The sequence below is a fragment of the Neltuma alba genome, unplaced genomic scaffold (assembly GCF_004799145.2).
Source record: "Neltuma alba isolate B1F8T4 unplaced genomic scaffold, ASM479914v2 tig00013318_pilon, whole genome shotgun sequence".
In the NCBI taxonomy this organism is placed as follows: Eukaryota; Viridiplantae; Streptophyta; class Magnoliopsida; order Fabales; family Fabaceae; genus Neltuma; species Neltuma alba.
Window position 1 is genome coordinate 68649 of NW_021637593.1, and position 24260 is coordinate 92908.

At 32.7% G+C, this 24260-nt stretch overlaps 2 protein-coding genes and 1 non-coding gene across 3 annotated transcripts; 1 reads left to right on the top strand and 2 right to left on the bottom strand.

The window, feature by feature from the left end:
* Window positions 1–6008: 6008 nt before the first annotated feature.
* LOC114736191 (CDPK-related kinase 3) lies at window positions 6009–12500 on the top strand. The gene is made up of 11 exons (XM_028923964.1): window positions 6009–6803; window positions 7933–8063; window positions 8591–8632; window positions 8725–8833; window positions 8967–9045; window positions 9440–9736; window positions 10368–10477; window positions 10983–11090; window positions 11208–11270; window positions 11739–11906; window positions 12150–12500. Exons 1-11 carry the CDS (start codon window positions 6246–6248, stop codon window positions 12285–12287), a joined length of 1803 nt encoding a protein of 600 aa, XP_028779797.1. The 5' UTR covers window positions 6009–6245; the 3' UTR covers window positions 12288–12500.
* A 5946-nt stretch (window positions 12501–18446) lies between these two features.
* LOC114736193 (auxin-responsive protein SAUR32-like) lies at window positions 18447–19235 on the bottom strand. The gene has a single exon (XM_028923966.1). It carries the CDS (start codon window positions 19059–19061, stop codon window positions 18702–18704), a length of 360 nt encoding a protein of 119 aa, XP_028779799.1. The 5' UTR covers window positions 19062–19235; the 3' UTR covers window positions 18447–18701.
* A 3836-nt stretch (window positions 19236–23071) lies between these two features.
* Window positions 23072–23144, bottom strand: TRNAR-ACG (transfer RNA arginine (anticodon ACG)). The gene has a single exon. It is a non-coding gene; the product is annotated as a tRNA-Arg (tRNA).
* Window positions 23145–24260: the final 1116 nt, after the last annotated feature.

Sequence of the window (24260 nt, forward strand, 5' to 3'; positions counted from 1 at the left end):
ATAAAAAAATATGACAATTTTTCCTAAAATACCATAATCATCTTTCTTAATACTTCATCTCCCTCTTCTATTTGATTATGTTGAGGGAGTATCATAGGGGTAATTTAGAAAAAACTGATAAATATGATAAATTGGTCTTATATTTAGGACCAAAACTAACTTAACAATTGGGTTCTGTATTAAGGACTGGATGAGTAGTAAATTGTATGATTTATAAATGGTGGGCCTCAGCTCATTCCATTAAACTTACATGATTAATGCCCAGAGAAATATATAATCTGTTTAACGTGATTTGACACTTAAATATGATAGTTAAATTTTAAATTTAGAAATTAGCAACTAATAACATTTAAAGAGCCACAGGGACGAGAGCAATATGTCAGCGCTTTCTATCTAACTTTATAGTCAAATTAGGGGGAAAATTGAGCAAATGAATGAGCCAACTCACTAGTTATTGTAGAGTATTATTACTCTTTTGGTTCTATTTATAGAACAAAGAGAGAAGATTTTTTATCATATTTATAAGTCATTTTATTAAATTTTAATTTTAATGTATTATTTTGTTTTTTATTATTATAATGGAGGTAGTTGTCTTTTTTGAAAAAATATATATTAAATATACATGAAGTTGAAAAATTGTTATATTTTAATAGAAAGTTAATGCATTTTAAAGTTTTTCTTAGTCTGTGTGAAATATACTGGAAGTGTCTTATAAGTAGGATCAAAACACTTATTCTTATTGTTATTATATACAATCAATTATAGGGAGAGAAAAGGTTGAAAAGAAGGCACAGAGTAAGATATATATATATATATGGGACAATGATTAAAAAAAACTATAATTTTGTAAATACTAAATAAGGAATGTTAATAAAATTTATTGTTATTTGCAAATTTAAACTTATCAATATCAAATAAAGTTATATTACCAAACCTAATTTGGAATTTGTAATTTTCAGCTTTTTTTTTGTAATTCTCCCTTTATATTACCACCTAAAAAATAATTATGTTAATTATTTATAATAAACAGATGTATTAACTAGAACTAAATTTAATGAAACTTTTAACATATACAACTACTATAAAAATTATCTTTAAAAATAGATAAATATTCGAGACAAAATTGATTGGGGTCTTGTATTTAGAACTAACTAAAGTTAAACTAACTTTTATATTAATAATCAGAGCTGATATATATTTAGATAGAAGATTACGACTAAACCATGCAAGAAAAGAAGCTAGATAAGAGTGCATGGCTTATTATAAAAAATTTGTAGAACAAATTATGGACATTCATAGGAGCGGTGGTCTAGTATTTATAGGATAATTCTAATGAGGGAATCAGTCATCATAATTACTGAATTTTCTAAATATTTTATCAAAAGCGATGATGATCCAGTTATGTATGATAAGATCTATGACTTTTCAGTCAAATTGGAGAATGGACAAGTCAATAAGCATTTGCGATGAAATAGTCTTGGTACTTAAATAAAGTGAGTAAAAATTGATTGTTCTTAACATTGATCCAATTAAAAAGCTGCCTTGAATTGTCTTTACGCCCCATTTTAAAACGAACAACATGAATTATTTTTTGTCCCAAAAACAAATATATTATCCCTCAACTATCTTCATGCATCGCATGGAAAGAACAACATGCACATCCATCAATATAAAACAAAAAAAAATTATACTCCTCTGGTCTTTAATATAAGACCCATTTAACTAATTTGATTAGATTAAAGAAGTTAGGTAAGCTAGTTAATTATAAAAAATATGACATTTTTCTTAAATACCATAATCATCTTTCTTAATACCTCTTCTCCCTCTTCTACTTGATTATGGTTGAGGAAGTATCCATAGGGATAATTTAAAAAGAACTGATAAATATGATAAATGGGTCTTATGTTTAGGATCAAAACCAACTTAATAATTGAGTTCTGTATTAAGGATTGGATGAGTAGTAAATTGTATGATTTATAAATGGTGGGCCTCATCCCATTCCATTAAACTTACATGATTAATGCCCAGAGAAATATCTAATCTGTTTAACGTGATATGACACTTAAATATGATAGTTAAATTTTAAATTTAGAAATTAGCAACTAATAACATTTAAAGAGCCACAGGGACGAGAGCAATATGTCAGCGCTTTCTATCTAACTTTATAGTCAAATTAGGGGGAAAATTGAGCAAATGAATGAGCCAACTCACTAGTTATTGTAGAGTATTATTACTCTTTTGGTTCTATTTATAGAACAAAGAGAGAAGATTTTTTATCATATTTATAAGTCATTTTATTAAATTTTAATTTTAATGTATTATTTGTTTTTTATTTATTATAATGGAGGGTAGTTGTCTTTTTTGAAAAAATATATATATTAAATATACATGAAGTTAAAAAATTGTTATATTTTAATAGAAAGTTAATGCATTTTAAAGTTTTTCTTAGTCTGTGTGAAATATACTGGAAGTGTCTTATAAGTAGGATCAAAACACTATCATTCTTATTGTTATTATATACAATCAATTATAGGGAGAGAAAAGGTTGAAAAGAAGGCACAGAGTAAGAAATTATAATTTACAGGTTACAACTAGTTACAATAATCATAATAAAAAGATTGCATCGAGCTAAACTGTATTAAACCAAAAAAACAAAAAAAATCTAGACGATATTCCAAATATTAACCAAAATCAATCAGTTATTGCCCAAGAACGTGGCTAATACTATGAAGAGTATGCGTAAATTGTACGACCTCCTATTTTTAATACAAGAGTTGGATAAATGATTTAAGGATTTTAAGAAAATTGTTTAAGTTAGTTACTTATAATAAACATATGTTATATTTTTTAAAATATTCTTGTTAATTACATGCACTGACACAATTAGATTTATGATCAAAATAATTTTTCAACTAGCTCTTACACAGTATCTGTTTCTTAATATGAGAGCTATTTTAACATTTAATTTAGCCTTAAATATAAGATATCGTTCACTTTATTTCTCATATTTATTCATTCTTTTAAAATAATTATTGTAGTAGTTATACATATTAAAGGTTTCATCAAGTAGTAGTTCTAAGCTTTTAGTTAATACACATGATTAACAAGAGTATTTTGTGAAAGATAACACTTATTTACTACAAACAACTGACTTAACAAATTTTATTAATCCACTCAAATTAGTCAATTAACTCTTATATTAAGGATTACAAGTAGTATTAATGATAATAAGCAGTATAAACCATACTTCACATACTAAGAGATGAGTTCAGACTTTAACATATAAAAGCGACTCTCTTGTTTTACAATAAAGGAGAAAGAAAAACTCCCTTCCTGTGTATTTTGGATGGACATATCATACCAACGCCATCTCCAAGCTGGCTTCCTAATAATGATAATGTGATTGTTATTTATTAATGTTTAAGTGACGGGGCAGTGCACCAAATGAAGTTATAGCTTTTGATAATGCACTTAATCATAGTAGCTAGAAATTAAAGCACCTTACGGTCATTTAATGATGTTTCTGGAGTTGGGTAGCGGTTGACTTCGTGGCCCGGCCATAGATCCTTTTAATGCATGTAGATGTAGCAGTAGTAGTGAATTTTCTTTTATCAAATTTTATTTGAATAAAGTGATGTGTGTACTCCCATAACCTATTTCCATCTATCTTCTATTATTTTATTCTGTCCCTATTGTTACAGGACGCTTTTTAAAAGGTGTTTTAAATTTTTTTTATAAAGTATTTGATAGTATTAAATTTTTGCACATGCTCGTATTCAATACAGATAGTGACTAGTATTGAAATTTAGAACAATTGGTGATAACAATACTGAAAATACTTAAATTTTAAATAAAATTAATATTTTTAATTATTTTTATTAGTATAAATGAATTAGTTGAAAATGCCTTATATTTGAAATCAAAGGGAGTATGATAGACTAAATTATAGTCCTCCGGTCCTTAATATAAGATCCAATTGTTGAGTTGGTTTTGATCCTAAATATAAGACCTATTTCTCATATTTATCAATTTTTTCTAAATTACCTTATAGATACTCCCTCAACCATAATCAGGTAGAAGAAGAAGAAGAAGGGGTATTAAGAAAGATGATTATGGTATTTTAAGAAAAACGTGTCACATTTCTTATTATTAACTAACTTACTTAACTTTTTTAATCTAATCAAATTAGTTAAATAAGTTTTATATTAAAGACCAAGCGAGTATATACATACACATTAACTTGAGACCTATTTCTGTGGTTATTTACAAGTCAATTTGTAAAACCTGTAAATAAAATTTCAATTTCTTAAGACTTCTCTATATTCAATTTTTTTATTGGAATTTATGGGTATTTTTTAAAAAAATCTTTCCAAAACGTTTTGTAATTATTTGGTAGCTTTTCAATATATTAATGGCGATATTTATGAACCGACGATGTGTGATAAGATTCTTTCCTGAAAAGATATATAGCTAAAAGGGTGAAAGGATAACAGCTCTTGGAAAACTTTTTCAGTTTTTCCTAATTATAAACTCGAATTTTCGGGAAACTATTTATTACTTATTAACTATTAGGTTAATCTATGCAAAAGTAATAATAATAATAATCTAAACAATATATTAAGTTTTTTTTGGCCAACCTAAACAATATATTAAGTTAGTCTATACACAAACACACACACACACTCTTATATATTCATAACTTCATTCATAGACCAGGCGCATGTTTATAAAAGGTAACAACCTAATTCTACGTAACAAAAACGAAATTATGTCACAAATATTTATACAAAATTGAGTAACCGGCATAAAAAAAATCTCTAAATTTAATTTAATCTTCTTAATTACCAAATTCAATTGCCAGGATAACATCCAGTCCCTGGTATGGGATTTTCTTTTGCAATAATTTACTTTGTGTTTAAGAAAAGAATCAAATAAAATAAGACATATAGTATGCTTTTTGTTGCTGGAAAAGAATCAAATAAAATAAGACATATAGTATGCTTTTTGTTGCTGGAAATGAATGGGGCATAGTAGTAGTTGGGCAGTGTGAATTTCATTCGACGTAGTTTAAATTTTGTTTTTTTTTAACTTCTTTATATTCGATCACCATTATTAAAAATTTTACAATTAAAACATTGTCTATTTGGGACCTGATTTATGTAAAAATAAAAAATATTTTAAAAAACATATAATAAAATTCAAATCATTCAAATTTATGAAAAGAGATAACAGATCTGCACCACTGTCTCTCAAGAGAAATAAATCTTCCATCAATAAAAATGAAGATCCGTGTAAGATTGTTCTTTAATAAATTAATATTAGCATTTTACAACAGTTTTAAGTTAAAAATGTGTCTATAACATGGTAAAATGAATTAAATTTATTTACAAGGAAGACAATAGAATCCTCTCAGATCTGTACCAAACTCCGTCCCGCATCGAATTTCACCTCGTTTCGAACCTTCTGACCAGCCTATGTTCTTCCACTGCAAACTTCCTCAGCTCTTTATTCCCTCCAATGAAATCCACTCTCATCATCGCCTACATCATCCCCTCAATCCCCTATCCTACTCTACTCCCCCATCTCTCGCCACGTGTCTTCACAGGTTATTTCCGTCTGTCAACATCGACCTACTATTCGTCAGTCCTTGGACCCACTCTATACACCGGCCTCCACCGAAGAGAAACTCACTCCCCTCATTTTTAAACCGAACATCCTTTTATTTTTCTTTCATTTTTTTAAATCACAATAACTGCAACAAAAGTTGCAAAAGACAAAACGAAAAGTACATGGTAGCTTACACGGGAAACTATCCTGTACAACAGGAAACACTTGGAATCAGAAAAATCAACGGCTCTGATTGCCAAGTTATTCTCTTTTTCCCCCTGTGTAGGCCACGATCGTTGGTCCACTGGGGTCCTCAGGATTTTCCATCTCTGTGCCGCGAAATTGCTTATAATTCCCGCCTCATCCTTTTGCGTCACACTCGTCTTTGTTTGTTAACAGGCCGTGTCTTGCTTTCTCTGTCTCATTCTCAGTCTCTCTCTCTCTCTGTCTTTTGTTCTTCTACATCTCCCTACCTGACTGAAATTCTCTTCGTTTATCGTTTTCTCGCTGTAGATCTCTCTCTAATTCGGGTAAATTTCCGGTGACGATTGGATCCGGAGTGTCCGAGTTATTGGCCGTCCGATGTGTGGACTTTGACTGAGCTCTGATCAGATACAGAGCCGAAGCTAGCTCTTTCTATGGGCCAGTGCTACGGCAAGACCAATCCCACCGCTGAAAATGACGGTGCCACAAATACAACCACTATTATCGCCGATTCCGGTGGCCCACCTCAGTCGCCGCTGCCGTCAGGGAGCGGTGGCAACGGGTTTCCGTCGGTGAAGAACACCCCTGCCCGGTCGTCCAACGCGAGCCCATGGCCGAGCCCGTACCCGCAAGGCGTCAACGCGAGCCCGTTTCCGGGTGGGGTGTCGCCGTCGCCGGCGAGGACATCGACACCCAGGAGGTTTTTTCGACGACCGTTCCCTCCTCCGTCGCCGGCGAAGCATATTAGAGCGTCGCTGGCCAAGCGGCTCGGGCATGGGAAACCCAAGGAGGGCCCGATCCCCGAGGACCGCGGGACGGAGCCGGAGCAGGCGCTGGACAAGAGCTTTGGGTATAGTAAGAATTTTGGAGCTAAGTACGAGTTAGGAAAGGAAGTAGGAAGGGGCCATTTTGGTCATACGTGCTCTGCAAGGGGCAAGAAGGGAGAGCTCAAAGACCATCCTGTAGCAGTGAAAATCATCTCGAAGGCGAAGGTATAATGTCGTAAATTTTTAATTTCTTGCAATTAAAGTTGGCAAATTTGATAAACAATCTTTTGGCTAATTTGATAAACAATCTTAGTTAATCATGTCTATGTTTTTTGTGTGGTATCCGGTGAATTGATAGTGAGTTTCATGATCTCGAAGGAGCCAATCTTTTCTGACCTGGTCTTCATTTCATTTTGTATTTATTTGGTCAGACTATTTTTTTTTTCGGGCGACAAGTCTGGCTAGTCGATTCTGATAAAAATTGGACTCTTTTGGTTGGCGTTTGTTACCTTTGAATTTCTTGTGTTTGATCGATCTGTTGCCCAGAACCTGAGAGAATCTTGGGTATTTGAGAATGATGCTTGTCCTGTAGTTTAGCATTGTTTCTTTTACCCCCTTTGTGCCCATCGAACTGAAATGGATGGTAAGATATGCGACAAAAGTACAAACTTCTGCCACATTGAAGTTCTGGAATTTGTACTGGATGCCCAGGACAATAAATCTAACGCTACGACAATGATTTCCCTGGAGGTCACTGCACATGGTTGGCACCACTCTCAACTAGACACTGTACCATGGGATTTCTCATATATAGCACTTCAGGAATTTGACGCGGGTACCCTGACATTAGAGTTATTTGTTTTTTTGTTTGGAATTTTCTTAGAATACTCACGCTGCTTCACTGAGGCAGTGGGGTGGAACATGTGAATATGACATAAGAGAGTTTCTAAGGGTGTCAGTGTGTCCCTATAAAAGTTGTAAAAGGCACACGAAAAAAAAATCAGGTCATTTTTATTTTATAATGAAATTAGCAATGGCATGAGGACTCCCTAGGTCCTACCTTGTCCGTTGCATTTGGACAGATTTAATAGCATTGCATCTCTTTAGTTTGTATGAAAGAAGTTTTTTAGTCACTGAATAGAACAACAATTAAAATCTTCACATACACCTCAATGCTGCTGCTACTCTTTTCTAAGGAAATGCTTGGTAGTAGAATGTTGCTTTCATGGTTATTCCAACATGTGTGCCTTTAGTTAATATTGCTGCATGCTATTTTTGTGAAGTCATGATTTTGCAGTTATTTATCAATTTTTGTTAAATCAGCTTCTGCATCTTAATAAGATTTATTTGGCAGATGACAACAGCAATAGCAATCGAAGATGTTCGAAGGGAGGTGAAGATATTGAAAGCTCTATCTGGCCATAAGCATCTTGTCAAGTATCATGATGCTTGTGAGGATGCCAACAATGTATACGTAGTTATGGAGTATGTCTTTTACCTTGTGTTCGTTATCACTTTCCTCAAGAACTTGGTGGCAGCTTTGAAGCACTGAATTTTATTTATGTTTGTTCTGGGTGCTATTTTCAAGCTATCAAATTGAGCTGCAGAAGTAATATTTTCCTTCAATACCCCATTCTTCAAATTTAGAACTCAACCCTTGCCATATAGGAAGTGCTTGACTAATTTAAGTAGCAAGACCGTTGGTGTTATTTTTACTATAACATTTTGCTTCCTTTTGTTGTTGTCGTTATGACTTGTTGCCTCCTCGTTACTTTCTACAATCAATGTCCAGGTTCCCTGTATTGACTCTGCCTCTTCCCTAATTATTAGGATGTTTAAATGAGTCCAACCACACTCTTTAAATGCTTGATTAGAACCATCAAGTCTTTTGCTCAACATAGATTTTGATTATGGGTTTTCTTATTTTATAGTTGAATTGTGTGGGGAGCATGCATCTTCTAATTGTAGCTTCATAATATAGTGATATTTCTGGGCTTTTATTGTCTTATCAGATTGTGTGAAGGGGGGGAGCTTCTTGACAGAATTTTGTCAAGGTCAGTTTTCTCTTTGTTACTATTGTGATTTTTCTAGTAGATATGTTCTCTTAATTTTTTTTTTAATTAAAAACCGTTATCCTCTATTATAGGGGAGGGAAGTATACTGAGGAAGATGCAAAAGTTATAGTTTTGCAGATTTTAAGTGTTGTCGCTTTTTGTCATCTTCAAGGTGTTGTGCACCGTGACCTAAAACCTGAGGTTTGTGCTTTTAACTACTTTTCCCTGTAATGATTTGCAATACTGACATCTAATTATTTTCTTAATCCAACTTATGCATCTGTATAGAAGATTTTATGAAGCCTTGCTGGTTATTTGTTTTGGTCTTTTACAGAATTTTCTGTTCACTTCACGAAGTGAAGATGCTGATATGAGGCTTATTGATTTTGGTCTCTCTGACTTCATTAGACCAGGTTAATGATCAAAGTCATCTTTGATTTTTATCTTCCGGGCTTACCAATCCTTATAATTATTATTTTTTAACAGAACATGGGCCATTGCTACTAAATATACACCTCAGTGCTGCTACTACTCTTGGCATAGAGTTCTGATGTGAAGCTGTGTTGTGACTAGTGAAACTATTTGCATTTCAAATGTTCATGCATTTAAAACTTACATCTTCCTCTCAATTTCTTTACTCTGTTATGTGTTTCATGGGATCCCTTGATTCTATTGCTTATTTTCTTCTTTGAATCATTGAAGAACAGCATTTATGAAATCAATAAACTTAGGTTCCTTCAAAAGTTATTTACATTCTCTACATCTATAGTTACAATTCTTAACTCTTTGCTAGATGTTTATGTGCAGATGAAAGATTGAATGACATTGTTGGAAGTGCCTACTATGTGGCGCCTGAGGTCCTTCACAGATCCTATAGTCTGGAAGCAGATATATGGAGTATAGGTGTTATCACCTATATCTTATTATGTGGAAGTCGACCGTTCTGGGCTCGAACAGAATCGGGAATATTTCGTGCAGTGCTCAGAGCTGACCCAAATTTTGATGATTTGCCTTGGCCGACTGTATCTGCAGAGGCCAAGGACTTTGTAAAAAGGCTGTTGAACAAGGACTACAGGAAAAGAATGACTGCTGTCCAAGCTCTAAGTAAGTTTTCATATCTTTTTACCCATGAGCTTGGGCTTTTGAGAAAAATGCGACAATACTGGTCTTTGCGATGGTGATATTCCTAGTGAACCGTAATAATAAGCATGTTGACAATTTTTTTAAAAAAATTAAATAAAATAAGGCGACTTGTTGATTGTGGATTGTCTCCGTCTGGCTTCCTACTAATTTGGTTCCTTTAGAGTGTGAAGCCTGTAATGTGCCTCCATAGTTAGAGTCTTGGAGAGAAAAAAAGAGGGGAAAAAAGCGGGAGGAGAGATAGGAAGTAGGCCCCATGTACTCACTCTGTGGGTCACTCTTTTTTGCTTAGGAGGCACTTTACTGGTTTTACAATTGAAAGGATCCAAACTCAGAAACCAGTACGGTATAAATCCCTTGTCTCTCAGCCTTGGTATCCACAGTTCACACACACTAGGTGATATTGTCACTATAGAGCCATTTTACTGTATGTTCCATGATCCATACGTATCTGGAGTGGCATTATACTTTGTGCCTCTGGTGACATGTCTTTTGGATGTAATAATAATAGACGTAGATGATGGGTCTGACCTTGAAAGAGTGTTTTTCAATCAAAATTTCAAAATTACTCAATGCAACGTATCTGTAAATGCAGCTCACCCTTGGCTGAGGGATGACAACCGTCCTATACCTTTAGATATATTGGTTTACAAATTAGTGAAGTCATATCTTCATGCGACACCATTCAAACGAGCAGCACTAAAGGTATTATTTATTTCATTTCTTTAGATATATGCTCCCGCTGAATCTTTGGTTACTTGTTATCAGATTCTGTCTCTCTCTCACACACACGTTTACACTGATACAGTGATATGTTACACCTTTTACTGATATTTTCTATGTATTCCTTTCTTCTCACACACGTTAGTCTGGATATGAGATTCCTCTAAATTTAATTCAGTACTATTTTTGACCTCATTTAATTTGATTTTGGTTTGTGAACTCCTTTACATTATAAACCTCCCCCCGCCCCTCCTTCTTCCTGGCTCCTTTACATGTACCTTTATTCCTAAAACTTGTTCTTGTATGCCTGGAGTCTGGAGATGGCTGACTGGCATTACCCACGGGATGCTCATTTATTAAGAAAAGCTCTTTCAATATGATTTTCTTAAACACATTGTTTCTGTGGACTCAAATGAGCCGATGTTCTATTATCAATTTCCTTTCTCCCTGAAAAGGGTAACCCATCTTCCTTATTTCCCTATTACAGGCCCTTTCAAAAGCCTTGTCAGAAGATCAATTGGTGTATCTCAGAGCACAATTCAAATTGTTAGAACCAAACAAAGACGGCTATGTCTCCCTTGACAACTTCAAAATGGTTAATACTAGAACAACTTTCTTATTGCTTGATAATTTACTCTCTTCGTGTTTGCATGAGTGCCTGTGTTCCCTCATTTTAATATTGTTATGATTCACTTTCTTAGTGATTTTGCAGGCTCTTGTACGTAATTCAACAGAGGCCATGAGGGAGTCAAGGGTTCTGGATATTATACATTCGGTGAGGAATTGTTCTGAGGAAAATATCTTTAGCAAATCGGATTGCTGAAATGCAATTGAGATTACTTTATTGTGCTTAAGTTCCTCGATTTTTCAAAAACTTGTGCCAATAGGAATTTTCCTGCTATAAGTTGAAGATAAAAGGTCTGAAGAATATATACACGACCACATTGGATTGATGACATAATGGGCAACTGCTTTTGCCTTTATAAGTTCCTGCTTTGGAACATATGAGTCAAGCTTTATGAAACTTCCTCCCAGTGCAGACTTAAAGGTGTCTGGGAATTTTTTGTTACCTGCGAATGATTTCTGGAATCAAACTACTTTCTAAAACATGTAACCTATGTCCTCTGGAGCTCTGCTTCATGGCATTTATTTATAAACAAGACAATGAGAAAGTTGCTCTCTATTCCTACTTGATAGCAACTTATATATTATCATTTGTTTGCTTGCTTGAATAATTTTGTAGATGGAACCGCTTGCCTATAGGAAGATGGACTATGGAGAATTTTGTGCAGCTGCAATCAGCATATACCAATTAGAGGCACTTGATACGTGGGAGCACATTGCCTCCAATGCTTTTGAGCATTTTGAGAGAGAAGGCAACCGTGTGATATCATTCGAAGAATTAGCAAGAGTAAGTGCTATTATTGCATTTTTGTTGATATTGCGGTGAGGTACGAGTGAATACTATGGACTTGTCTCAACAAATTGACCTAATTAAAAGATCTGAGCGTGAACACCTCCATCATCATACTGATCCCGTGTGTTGCTATTAGTTTCTTTTTCTAACAGTATATGTTTCCAATTTTTCAATTCACAGCATTTATATGTTCCTTAGGCTTGTTTTTTTCCCCCCCTTGATTTACGGTGACTGCAGGAGTTGAATCTTGGTCCTTCGGCTTATTCGATTATCAGAGATTGGATACGAAATACTGATGGAAAGCTTAGTTTACTTGGATACACTAAATTTTTGCATGGTTTGACACTGCGTAGTTCAAACACAAGACACCATTAGACTTTAAGCTATTTGACATAGTTTTAAGATGAGAGGAGATCAAATATTTAGAAGTTTCTAGGGATTTTTTTTCTTTATCTCTTGATTTTTCTTTCATCGTTTTTTTTTTTTGGGGGGGGGGGAGAATGTGTATAAATGAATTGTTAAAAAGGTCAATATGGAGAAATGTTGAGTAATTTTATGTTCAAAATCAAAATCTTAGCTTTTACTTTATAATTGCATATCTTTCCCACGGTTTGAGTCCATGAACCTTGACCTCTGAATGCTGAAAATGACCCCATATTGTGTAACTATAGCAAAGCTTATTTCGCCTCTTGTTGCTATCCTGGTCAAGAAATTTAAAAATGGTTTAACCAACAAAAGGCTAGGTTTATTTAGTTTTTACACTTTAAATTTAATAATTAGTGCATGAATTGATTTTTAAAATATTAAATTTAATACGGATCACTGGATTGGAATTGCCCACACTCTTGTAGATCAGTTGATTATAACATCAATGTGCGAGAAAATAGTTATATTTAACACTGGGGTCAAAAGCAAATAAAAGTTAATCCAGATGAGTGCGCAAGTAAACCTCACCGAAATGATAATTTTCTTCACGAAGCATTTGATTTTTCCTCGCTTATAAAAACAGTAGGAACCGGTTAGAGGGTAATTAATTCTTGTTTCTTTTTCCTTTTCTAATATTCCTCCGGTTTTTAATATAAGATTTAATTGTTTAGTTAATTTTGATTTTAAATATAAGACTTATTTATTATATTTATTAATTTTTTTCTAAATTACCCCTATGGATACTCTCAACTATAATCAAGTAGAAGAGGAAAAGAAGATATTTTTTATAATTAACTAATTTACTTAATCTTTTTAATCTAATCAAATTAGTTAAATATGTTTTATATTAAAGACTAGAAGATATTTTATTTTTTATTACTCGCAAATCTTGTGACATGCGGTCATGATTAGTCTAATATCGTCGTCTCTTATCATTTCATTTGAGGCCAACTAATTTAGTCCAAACAAATGGGCCGACGAATGAAGTTTGGTGAAAGTAGCTGCTAAATTAGACTGAAATTGAATCAAGAATTAGTGGGGGCCTGAAATCGGAAGGGAAAAAGAGAGGTATGCGTGTCCATTAACTGGAAAACCCAGTAGAATTCAAGAATCAAGGGACACATCCATATTTGGTAATCATAACTCATTGATGTGATTAAATAAGGACTTGATTAACTCAATCTAATATGAAAACAAACGGTAAAGAATTGATCGACCAATATTTTCCAATTGCCAGATGATTAAATTGTTGACTGCTTCTCCAATAATCCCTTTTAAGCCGCCAAAACCATTTCTTATTAATCTTCCAAGTTCCTTCCTTTTCTCTTTGATCATGTTTGCCGCATTTTCTCTCTCATCATCATTTACTCCCCTCCGTCTTAAACTAATTTCCAACTCTTTTTTTTACCAAGTATATTTCTTAGTACAAAACTTTTTATTTAAAAAAAATAATGAATTCAAAAGTATGTTTCATAAATTCATTCTGCAAATATCCATCATTCTTTTCAATGTACTGTAATGATGAATGTGTATGAGAAAGAGATTAATTAAAAATGATACCATTAAGAATAGTTTTCAAATGTTATAGTAATTTTGTAAACAGAAGTAAGGCTACTACTTTTAATTATTTGAATAATTCAGTTAAAGGGTACTCATAGCTTAACAAAAACATCCGGCCCCATTCAGTCTCCTCTCACTGCGGCGTAATTAAGGTAGAAAAAGATAAAATTAATAGTCACTTAATGTCTTTTCATAAACTAATATAATATATGTGGATTAATTGTCTTGATTATGATTAAGATTTAAGAAGTTATTCGAATTTTGTGAGCACATCCATTGCTCATTTGAATAATTTTAAAACGCCCATAATATTATTTGCACACTTTTTTTCTCAATTCAATCAATTGTTAATTCACGTCTAAACCTTGGAGATAATGAAAAATACCCATCAGATGCATACATTAATTAATCTAATTATATAAAATATCTATATTTAATTAACATATTTATTGACCTCTTGGTGAAAAAAAATGTAAATTGTTTTGATTACAGCATGTTGTCGCGATGTTTTTGTAAGAAACAATATTTAGGGTTGACTTATTAATTAAAAATAAAAAAAACACATACGCACACAGACAATAATTAATGGCCCAAGAATTGCTCTGGATGGTAATATAAACTATGATTCATATATCTTTAGGGCCTGTTTGGGTAATATTCCCAACCATGGTTTAGGTAAAAAAATTGCCAAACAGGAAGCAAAATTGACAAACCATGATTTGGGGGCCAAAAGCATCGTTTTGAATTCAAAACCATGGTTTCAGAAAAAGTAAATTCATTATGCTTTTAGCTCAAATTAAAGAGTATGATTATACCTGTAAGAGTAGATCTCAGCAAATAATATGACTTTAATAACCCTTAATATTTTTTATAAACATATTTAGTCTTATATTTTATAAATATATATACAAATATTAATTATTTATTAATTATATTATCTTATATGTCATTAATTATGTTGATAAAAATATATTATTAACAATTTTATTCCTTCAAATTAAAATATATTATAAAATTCATCTTTTATGTAATTATCATATTAATTTATACCTTTTTTAGTAATTAGCATATATAAAAAGTATTTTTAGTAACAGCTATGCAGACACTTTCACTTTATCAGAATCACTTTTTTACAAAATCTATTATCCCAAAAATTTATTCTCCAAAAGCTATTCTCTAAACTATGGTTTGATTTTTTATCCAAACATCATTTTAGATTTGATTATCCTGTCTAATTTGGATCTGATAATTCTTAGCAGGAGATTTGATAAGTTTATATTATATTATATTATGCACACACAAAAGAAAAATTATCAATGATAAAATTTGAATCGGTTGTTGAATAGATTTATTTTAGAACTAAAATATTCAATCACATATGGATTTCTCTCAATATTCATAGCTTATGAATTATGAAAAAAATAATATATGGAAACAATCCAAAAGAAAATATAGCCACAAAAAGAATTATGAATGAAAATATTGATTAAAAAAATCATAATTTGTTTGGGAAAGAAAGCGAACATGGAATAATAAAATACTCGAAACTTTAGAAATTAAACATGGAAAAAAAATCCACAAGAACGTGAAGTCGGTATAAGCTAAAACTTTAGAAATTTTTGACATTTATTTTCACTTTGATTTTGCTCTCTCAAAATTTAAATTATAGATTTTTGTTCTTCAAACTTTATTTTATCTGAAATATTGATCCTTATAAATTAATAAAACTTGGACTATTTTGTTTCTCCAGAGAATAAAGCTTATAGTTTAAAAATTGAGAAACTAAAATCAAAATAAGAATAAATTTAAAGAACCAAATATTATATTAGCTCACTTTTTTTTTTTAAAGAAAGTCAAACAAAATTGGAATTGGAAGTAACGATAATTATTATTAAAAAAAAATCCCACGCGGTTGTGCCATGTCCATGGCCATCCCTGGTTTAAAGTATAATTAACATAGAAAGATTCGAAAATAAGTCTATGATTATCCTCTTCAATTTCAACGTGCCAGGGCATATTGTTTAATTTGTATATGGGTAGTTATATACAATATTCTTCCCCACGATTCTAATAACAAGAAAAACTAATTGGTCTCAATTTTAATATCATGCTTTACTTTAGTTGCAATCATTATTAGTTCATGAATTGCTTAACCAATACACGAATCATAATGAAGCACTATAAATTAACTCAAAATATGTTGAATTTAATATTTTATTAAAGATGCTTTGCTTTTTAAGCTGATTGCTCTGCGTTCAGAATTTAGACCATTAATTTCAAATTAAAATAATATGTTCTCTTTAATACATATCTCTTCAATATACCATGTTGATTGATGCAAAGATCGTCCTTTAAAACTATTCATTTAAACTTCTTTTCGTTATTAATTTATCTTGTTGTTGTAACTAATTTTATATTATTTTCAAATTTAACTCACTTATTTTAATTTAATTAAAACCGATGAGAGGCGAGCCTTATATTACCACCAAGGCTCTAAATTATATTTAATCATCTCATTACACCTAAATTCTGACCGCTTGCTTATGAAAATATTCAGTTAAACTCAAATGATATTGCGAATAAATAATGGGATATAAATTTCATTAAGTTAATTAGCATTATGGCATTAAGTATTAAAAATTTTGGATCACAAACGTGGAAGCGTTTCAACCATCAACTCGCACCTTCCCCATATGTGTGTCTTTCTTTTTCTCTATACAAATCCAATTTAGAACACTCATCCATTCGAATATATAAAAATCCCATCATTTAATTTATTAGTATTTAATAATTAAACACTCATTCATAGAAATTCCAGGAAAAAAATTCAGTGATTCAGTTAAATTCAGACCCCACAAACATGAATGCGATATGTCCTATTTCAAATGCCTATACCAACGTCGTCCATACATTTCAAAAATTAAGACATCTCTTTATTTAATTTGCACTATAGTATTCATGTATGTCGTATTTAGATAATTCAGATTTCGTTACATTTTATTTTTTAAAAATTCATTTAAGTCTTGTTTACTTTATATTTTATTAATTTACACCATCCAAGTCAAATGTTTACATTTTTTTAACAAAGACAGTGAATCTAAATTTATATGTTCAGAGATGCGATTCTCCTGGTTATCTGATTCATTCTTCTTGCTCTATTCATTATCAAGACATTTCTTTTTTCATCTAACCAGGAAAAGGAAAAAAAAAAAAGGTACAATGCATGCATTTAGAATATATAATTTCTAAACTTTGGGTTATGCATGAACAGATCCCGTCATTTCAAAAAACTCCTAAATTTTAAAATTTATGCAAATAACATTTTCACTATTAATCTGTCGGCTACTTTTCTAAAAACATATAATATGAAAGTGGAATTATCTGCATATAACTAAAAGTTTTCAAGAAGTACCTATGCAAGAGAAATAAAATTGGAAAAAAAATAATCGGTCAATAATACTACATTCGGTTTTTAATATAAGAGCCAGTTTAATTTTTAATTTGATTTTAAATATAAGAATCTAATTTATTTTGTTTTCTATATTTGTTCATTTTTTTTCTAAGGTAGTCCTTATAGTAATTGTACATGTTAAAGGTTCAAACAAATAATAGTTCTAACTAATACACATGATTAACAAGAGTATTTTAGAGAAAACAATTTATAATTATTACAAATAACTAACTCAACAAACTTTTTAGTCTACTCAAACTTATCAGCCAGTTTTTATGTGAAGGACTAAAGGTAGTATTAATGTATTACACTCAATTAGTAATAATGAAAGAATCAGGAGCGGAGGGATAGATGTCTGCAGAAAAATAAAATTTTTTGGGATTTCTTCTCAAGTTTTAAAAATTGTGAGAGAGAGAGAGAGAGAGAGAGAGAGAGAGAGAGAGAGAGAGAGAGAGTTTACATATGTAGAAAGATTTAGGAGAATTTATATAATTTAACCTTTTCTTAATAAAAGCTAAATCTAAATATACTACTCACCAGATGAAAAAAAAAAATAGAGAACCTGATATATATATATATATATATATATGTATGTATGTATCCGTCAACTAAGATTGTGACGACTTGTAATTTGTGTAGAATTCAATATAAACTATGTTATTGCTGGTAAAAAATAAGAAGACCCCAAAAATTTCCATTTAAAATTTTAAAATCCCAAATCAGAATCAGAAATTATTATAAAAATATATTGTTATTTATTTTTAAATATTATTAATTGTTATTAAAGTACGGTAAACAAGACTAATTTGCAATTGAAATTTAAAAATATTTTTTTGGGAATTTTTTAAAGAAAAATATAAACTATATATTTTAATTATAATACAGGCAGATTTTGTAATATACAGGATAGATGGAATGACCACGGACTATGGCGAAGCCAATCATGAATATAGGTAGTGCCTAAAAAAGAACCCATTTGCAGGGCCTTCACGCTCACGCTCCGCACGCATGTTCTTTGCTTTTGCTTTGAAAAGTCTATGGATTCTGACGAGTGACGATCCAATTAAAATGGCGAACATCGATTCTCCAACGCAGAAAAGAAAACTTGAAGAAACGCTAAAGATCACTGAAACAGATGCTAACAAAGCATCTCTTTTTCATTACATATATATGCAGGTGAGAATAAGCAGGCACTGCAAACACAGAGAACCCAAAACACTGCATGGAATTTACATCACTAATTCAAGTATTCAACTAACAACCCAGAGATCATTCATCTCTCACTCAGAACATTGCATTTCTTCTTCTCTCTCTTTTGGTTATTATGTCAGTCTACTAAGTATTGACCAGAATTAGAACCCGAAACACCCAATATGATGGTGGGGCTGATGATGATGATAGTGGTGGTGACGATGAAATGACTTTTCCCCATCGATCAAGCCTCGTACAGTCCGAAACTCTTCCACATGGCAAGGGATGGTGATGGTTCCCTTCTGGTCGAAGCCATATACCTCTTCGGCTTCCTTCAGGAGCTGCAAGAACAATGGATGATTGAAGTACAATACGGGCACCACAAATCTCTCCTGTTCTTCTCCTTCTTGACCCACCTTAATCGCCAGGCACCCTTTAGGAATCCCCTGTTGTTGTCTCTTCCCGTGATGATGATGTCGGAACTGGAAGCTCCTCAGGCTCCTCATCTCACCACCACCCATCTCTCTGCAAATTCCCTAATATATATATATATATATATATATATATATAAAAGACTCAAACTTTAGTATTTGTTTCCTGAAAAAAATGAAAAACTTCACCAGGAAACAGAGACTGGCGTCTGAGATGAGTATCTCAGAGATCTTGCTGCCTCCATCATGGCTGGTGGCGTTGCGCCAGGCGAGTTTAAACGCTCGCACTTGGCAGTATATATAGGACAGCCAGAGGGGGAGCTGGGATTCTGAACCGTTTGATCTTAATAAGGTTTGACGATCTCGATCAGCATCTTTTTTGGGACCAATCATATTCTTTTGCCCAAAGTCTACGGAAATAGAAAATTGGGGGGAATCAGATGCAACGCCGACCTTTATTTCGAGAATCGAGGCTCGCAGGATGGCGATTCATGAGATGTTATCATCACGATGAGCTTCCGAAGGCTTATATTTAATTTAAATTATACATGTGACAAAAATTAGTCACAGGCTAAGTCATGGATAAGTATGCTTGGCTAGTTTTATATCTGATATGGATTATATGATTATTTAATAATAAATTTATTTTTCAAGAAGTGTCGATTTTAAAATTAATTTTAAGTTTTATTGGCAAATGGACAGGTGGAGGGTGGATGGGGTAGGAAGGGACACGTGGGCGGTGAGTAGGGAGTGGACGGGAATGGTCAGTGAGACAGGCAACAGCAGGCGTGAAACATGTCCAGGGAGCCGTACCAACGTTATTTCGTGCTTACGTGGCCACCCACTGTTTGCCCCTACGCACCCTCACATTTACTTTTCTCGTACTTTCAGTTCATTTCCATTTCCATTATCAATATCCTCTGTATATTCTCTTCCTAATTTTATTCTAACTATAAATAATTCATTTTTCCTTTCTGCCTTTGAATTTGATGATTATTAGATTTCTAGAAAATTAAATTCAATCTGCAATTCGGAGAAGAAGCATTATAAGCGAGGTTATATCCTGTCAATAATATTATTTCTCATGTAAGGCATCTATTGATTCAGATGCATTTAATTTATTAATAATTTTAAATAAAAAGAACATGGTTTTTTAAAAAAGAAAAGGTGAAGCGGAGAGCGAAGTCGGACACGAGAGGGAGCAAAATGAAGAGACAAGGGGCGCTGCGATAACTGCATAACATGGTGAGCGGGTGTTGGACAAGGGTGTCAAATATTTGTGGAGAATTTTACTAAATCCCAAACATGTCCTTTTCGTTTCCGTTCCCACCCTCGCGCCGGAGCACAAGGCCATCGTCTGCTGCGCGACTCCCTTCCCTCCCTCTCTGTGTACCCTCTTCGTCGCTTTCCAATCCAACGATCAAAGGGCATCTAAACTCATAAGCTACAAAATAATTAAATAAATAAATAGACACTAAAAAAATTAATTTAGTTTAATTAGCATAAACTTTATAACAAATTATGTACTTGCCATGTTATTTCGTTGGGTGGAGGATGATTAAAAAAAATGTCAAAAAGGGCGGCATAGAGGCATCCAATTTGTGTCTATAGTGCTGAAAATATACGGTCAGGAAGGAAAAAAGAGCATCAAAAGGGGTAGAAATCTGTGAGAAGATGCAGGGAAGGATGGTGGGAGAGGAGAATATTGGAAAGGAGGGGCGTGTTGTGGAATCATTAGTGTTTATTTATTAAGAGAAGCATATGGTTATGGCCTTATGGCGCGTGAATAAGTTCGGAGAAACAAGTGTTAGGCCTTACTTTGTGAATTCCAAACGCAGGTTCCTTACTTTGCGTCGCATCGATTCTAAAGTCTTTATACTCCTCCGTCCTTAATATAAGACCTATTTGACTAATTTGATTAGATTAAGGAAATTAGGTAAGTTAGTTAATTATAAGAAATGTGACACATTTTTTCTAAAATACCATAATCATCTTTCTTAATACCCCATCTTCCTCTTCTACTTGATTATAGTTGAGAGAATATTCATAAGGGTAATTTAGAGAAAACTAATAAATATGAGAAATGGGTCTTATATTTAGAACAAAAACTAACTCAATAATTAGGTCCTATATTAAGAACCGGAGGAGTATTACCGCTACTGCTCAGATTTGGCATCAATCCCCCCAATCTTAATAATATCAACACTATAATAAGTACCATATCATGCTAAATCACACCAATTTATGAAAGAAACCGGGGAGGGGATTGGGTAAATCCTTTTGGTTTTCTTGGGGATTATGTGCCATTCATGATTACTGCGTGGCAGCGCCAAAAGGAAAATAGATTTCCGCAACTGAAATGACACGGAAGCATCGTTAAGAAAAGTGCGCACTCCACAAAATCTGTAACACCTCCCGCTGTCCCCCAAAAAGTGATGCCTTGCTGACATTCTTGAATAATAACTCTGCGGTTCTTTCAATTTTATTATCGTTTTATAAATTCCCTTTTTCTTTTGGGCCAAATTTAAACAATCCCCCGTGAAGAAATTTAATTAACATAAAATATAAACTATCCTTAAGAAATTATGCATGATACACCTCTCTTTTATCATTCATATTTTACACTCAAATCGAGACAAAACACCTCTCATATATATATTTTGTATATCGTGAAATTATTTTTAAAATTATGATTGGGTTTTTATCCAAATACCTATGTAGTCTCCTTAACTCTATCTCTCTAGTTAATTTTTATTTATTTTTTTTTTTGAAAAAAGACAATCTAGTCATTATAAACTTGTTATCCCATTCATAGATTATCAAAATGGACACTTGAAAATGCTCATCTTATCCAATATATGCATATATAATTATAAGCACTAGATTATGATATGCTGAAAGAAAAATAAAGCATCCGTATATATAGTAAAAGCTGCACGTAGTAACTAGTTTGGCGAATAGAATAATCAAGTACAAATATAGTGAAGAATCATGAAATGAGTTAATCGACATTTCTCGTGTGGAAGTTGGTGGTGGTGACTAACACTAGGGCGAGATCACTGGATGCATACAGGTCAGCTATTTCCACCGAAGATGGCTTGAAGGTTCCATGTACTTCACTGCTGATATTTACTAATGAGGGGTTGGTGGTGGGGGTGTATGCCAATTTACTTTAGAATATTTGTTAATTGTTATGTACTCCTGTCCTGCGGTGCTGCCATTATTTATAAGAAAATTTGAAACAAAAAACCATGAAAACTACATAATCACAAATCAGAACCCATTACATAGGTTTTGATAACAATAAAATGGCAAATAACAGCAAATTTTTTGCAAAATACCTGATTTGCAGTTTTGTGATTCTCATGGTTTTTTTTAAAACAATTTTTTTTAAAATTTCTTTTTTACCCTAGCGTTATTTAATACATCCTCTTTTACATTGATGGTTTGTACCTATAAATATGAACAAAAAAAGTATGCTCTCTCTTTAACTACCAAAAAGCAACAAATTAGAGTTAAGTTTCTGTGTTTCGTCTGTTTGTGCTCTCTCTTTTCGCTTGCGTGCAAAGAAATTATTGACATTTACAAATAACACGTATTGACATGAATGTTTAATTTACAAGCGAGCAAGGAGGGTTATGCACAAGTCGGAACTCGGTTAATTACTTCCAGATGTTGGTTCACAAGGTCTTGTAGAGCAAGACATAGATATGAGAACACTGGAAAAATATTATATACAATCAAGTTTAATTAGGTGAGTTTAGTTTTCTTAACACTCAAATAGCTTAGTTTCAAGCGGATAAACGTAGGTAATAGAAAACCTGCATACATATCCTGCAGGATAACGACTACTTGGCAATGGCGGCGTAGCCATTATGGTGAGTGACTTCCCATATTTGATCTCTTGAGCGGCAAACAAGAGATTTTTGGAAGAACATCATGGCAGAAATATATATAACTGGCCTTTCATTTCTGTCTCATAACTTTAATTCTCACCATTTCAGTTGGCTGGAAACTTGGAACAACAAATTAAAAGAAAGCATGCATAAGGAAAATGAACCCCGACAAAGAGTGCTCATGAAAATTTCAAAAGTGCATCACGACTCCACTGGGGATCGAACCCAGAATCTCTGGTTCCGTAGACCAGCGCCTTATCCATTGGGCCATGGAGTCTTGATGTTTGCATCGTCGGCAATGATATTATTTATAGATTTATACTTCTCTCATGGCCCCGTTTCTTAATCTGAAATAGCTTACAGGCTACAGGTTCGGTCCAATACTTCGATGCTTGGCTCAAACATCGGGGCCCGAACGCAAAACTATGAAACGTGGGTAACAGCATCCCCATCCATCTGCCCATCTGCTAAAACCAAAGAATCATTGGTTTAGTAGAAGGGTTTAATTTTCATAATATAGTGAATTAAAATTTAAAATTTTATTGAGAGAAATATCTATATTTAATGTTTGATAATGTTTGAATAGAATTGCCTCTAATTAAAAAAATACCTATATTTAAAAAGAAAACCAACAGATAGTCCTTTTAAATTGAAGAGTAAAAAGTTTATTTATTAACACTATGTAGTAATTCGGTTTTTTTTTAAAATATATTTCAGGTTCAAATATCGTAATAACAATTTACTAGATCCGAATGCCTATTATGAATGTTTCCATAAATATTTAAAACATCTAATGTATATTCTTAGTTTTTACACAATTAACTAAATAACATTGTATTTTTATAATTAGAATTATACGGAATCGATTAATTTGATTAATTATTCATTCTTATTAATGGCCAAAAAAAAATTCGTTTTTACTGAGGTCCTGTTTCAGAAGTATCCAATATCATTATCATTTCCTGAATTCTCTTTTTATCGCTGACCAGCGTTTCTCTGTCTATTTTTTTCAACATAAAGATATATGCACGAAAAATTGAGGATAATTTCATTTTCTTTTCTTTTTTAAACTTATTCTCTATATTTAACGGCCTTTACGTTACCTAATTCTCCTTCTTTAATATGACAACTAATGGAGTTGAACTGGAGTCGAATGTTAAATATTAATTTTACCTTGCCTTAATTTTTAAATTGAATGCTGTATCCATAAAAAAGGTAAACAAGCATGATTGAAGAGCCTTAACCTTGAGCTTCCTCAACAGTTACGTTAGATTGCATTCGCAGGGTAAACATAAATTACCAATTTTCACCTTCGATTTTCACCGACGTTACGTGATCGAACTCTGGATTATTACGCAGAAACGAAATAGTTCGGCCTCAAAGGAAAAAGGTT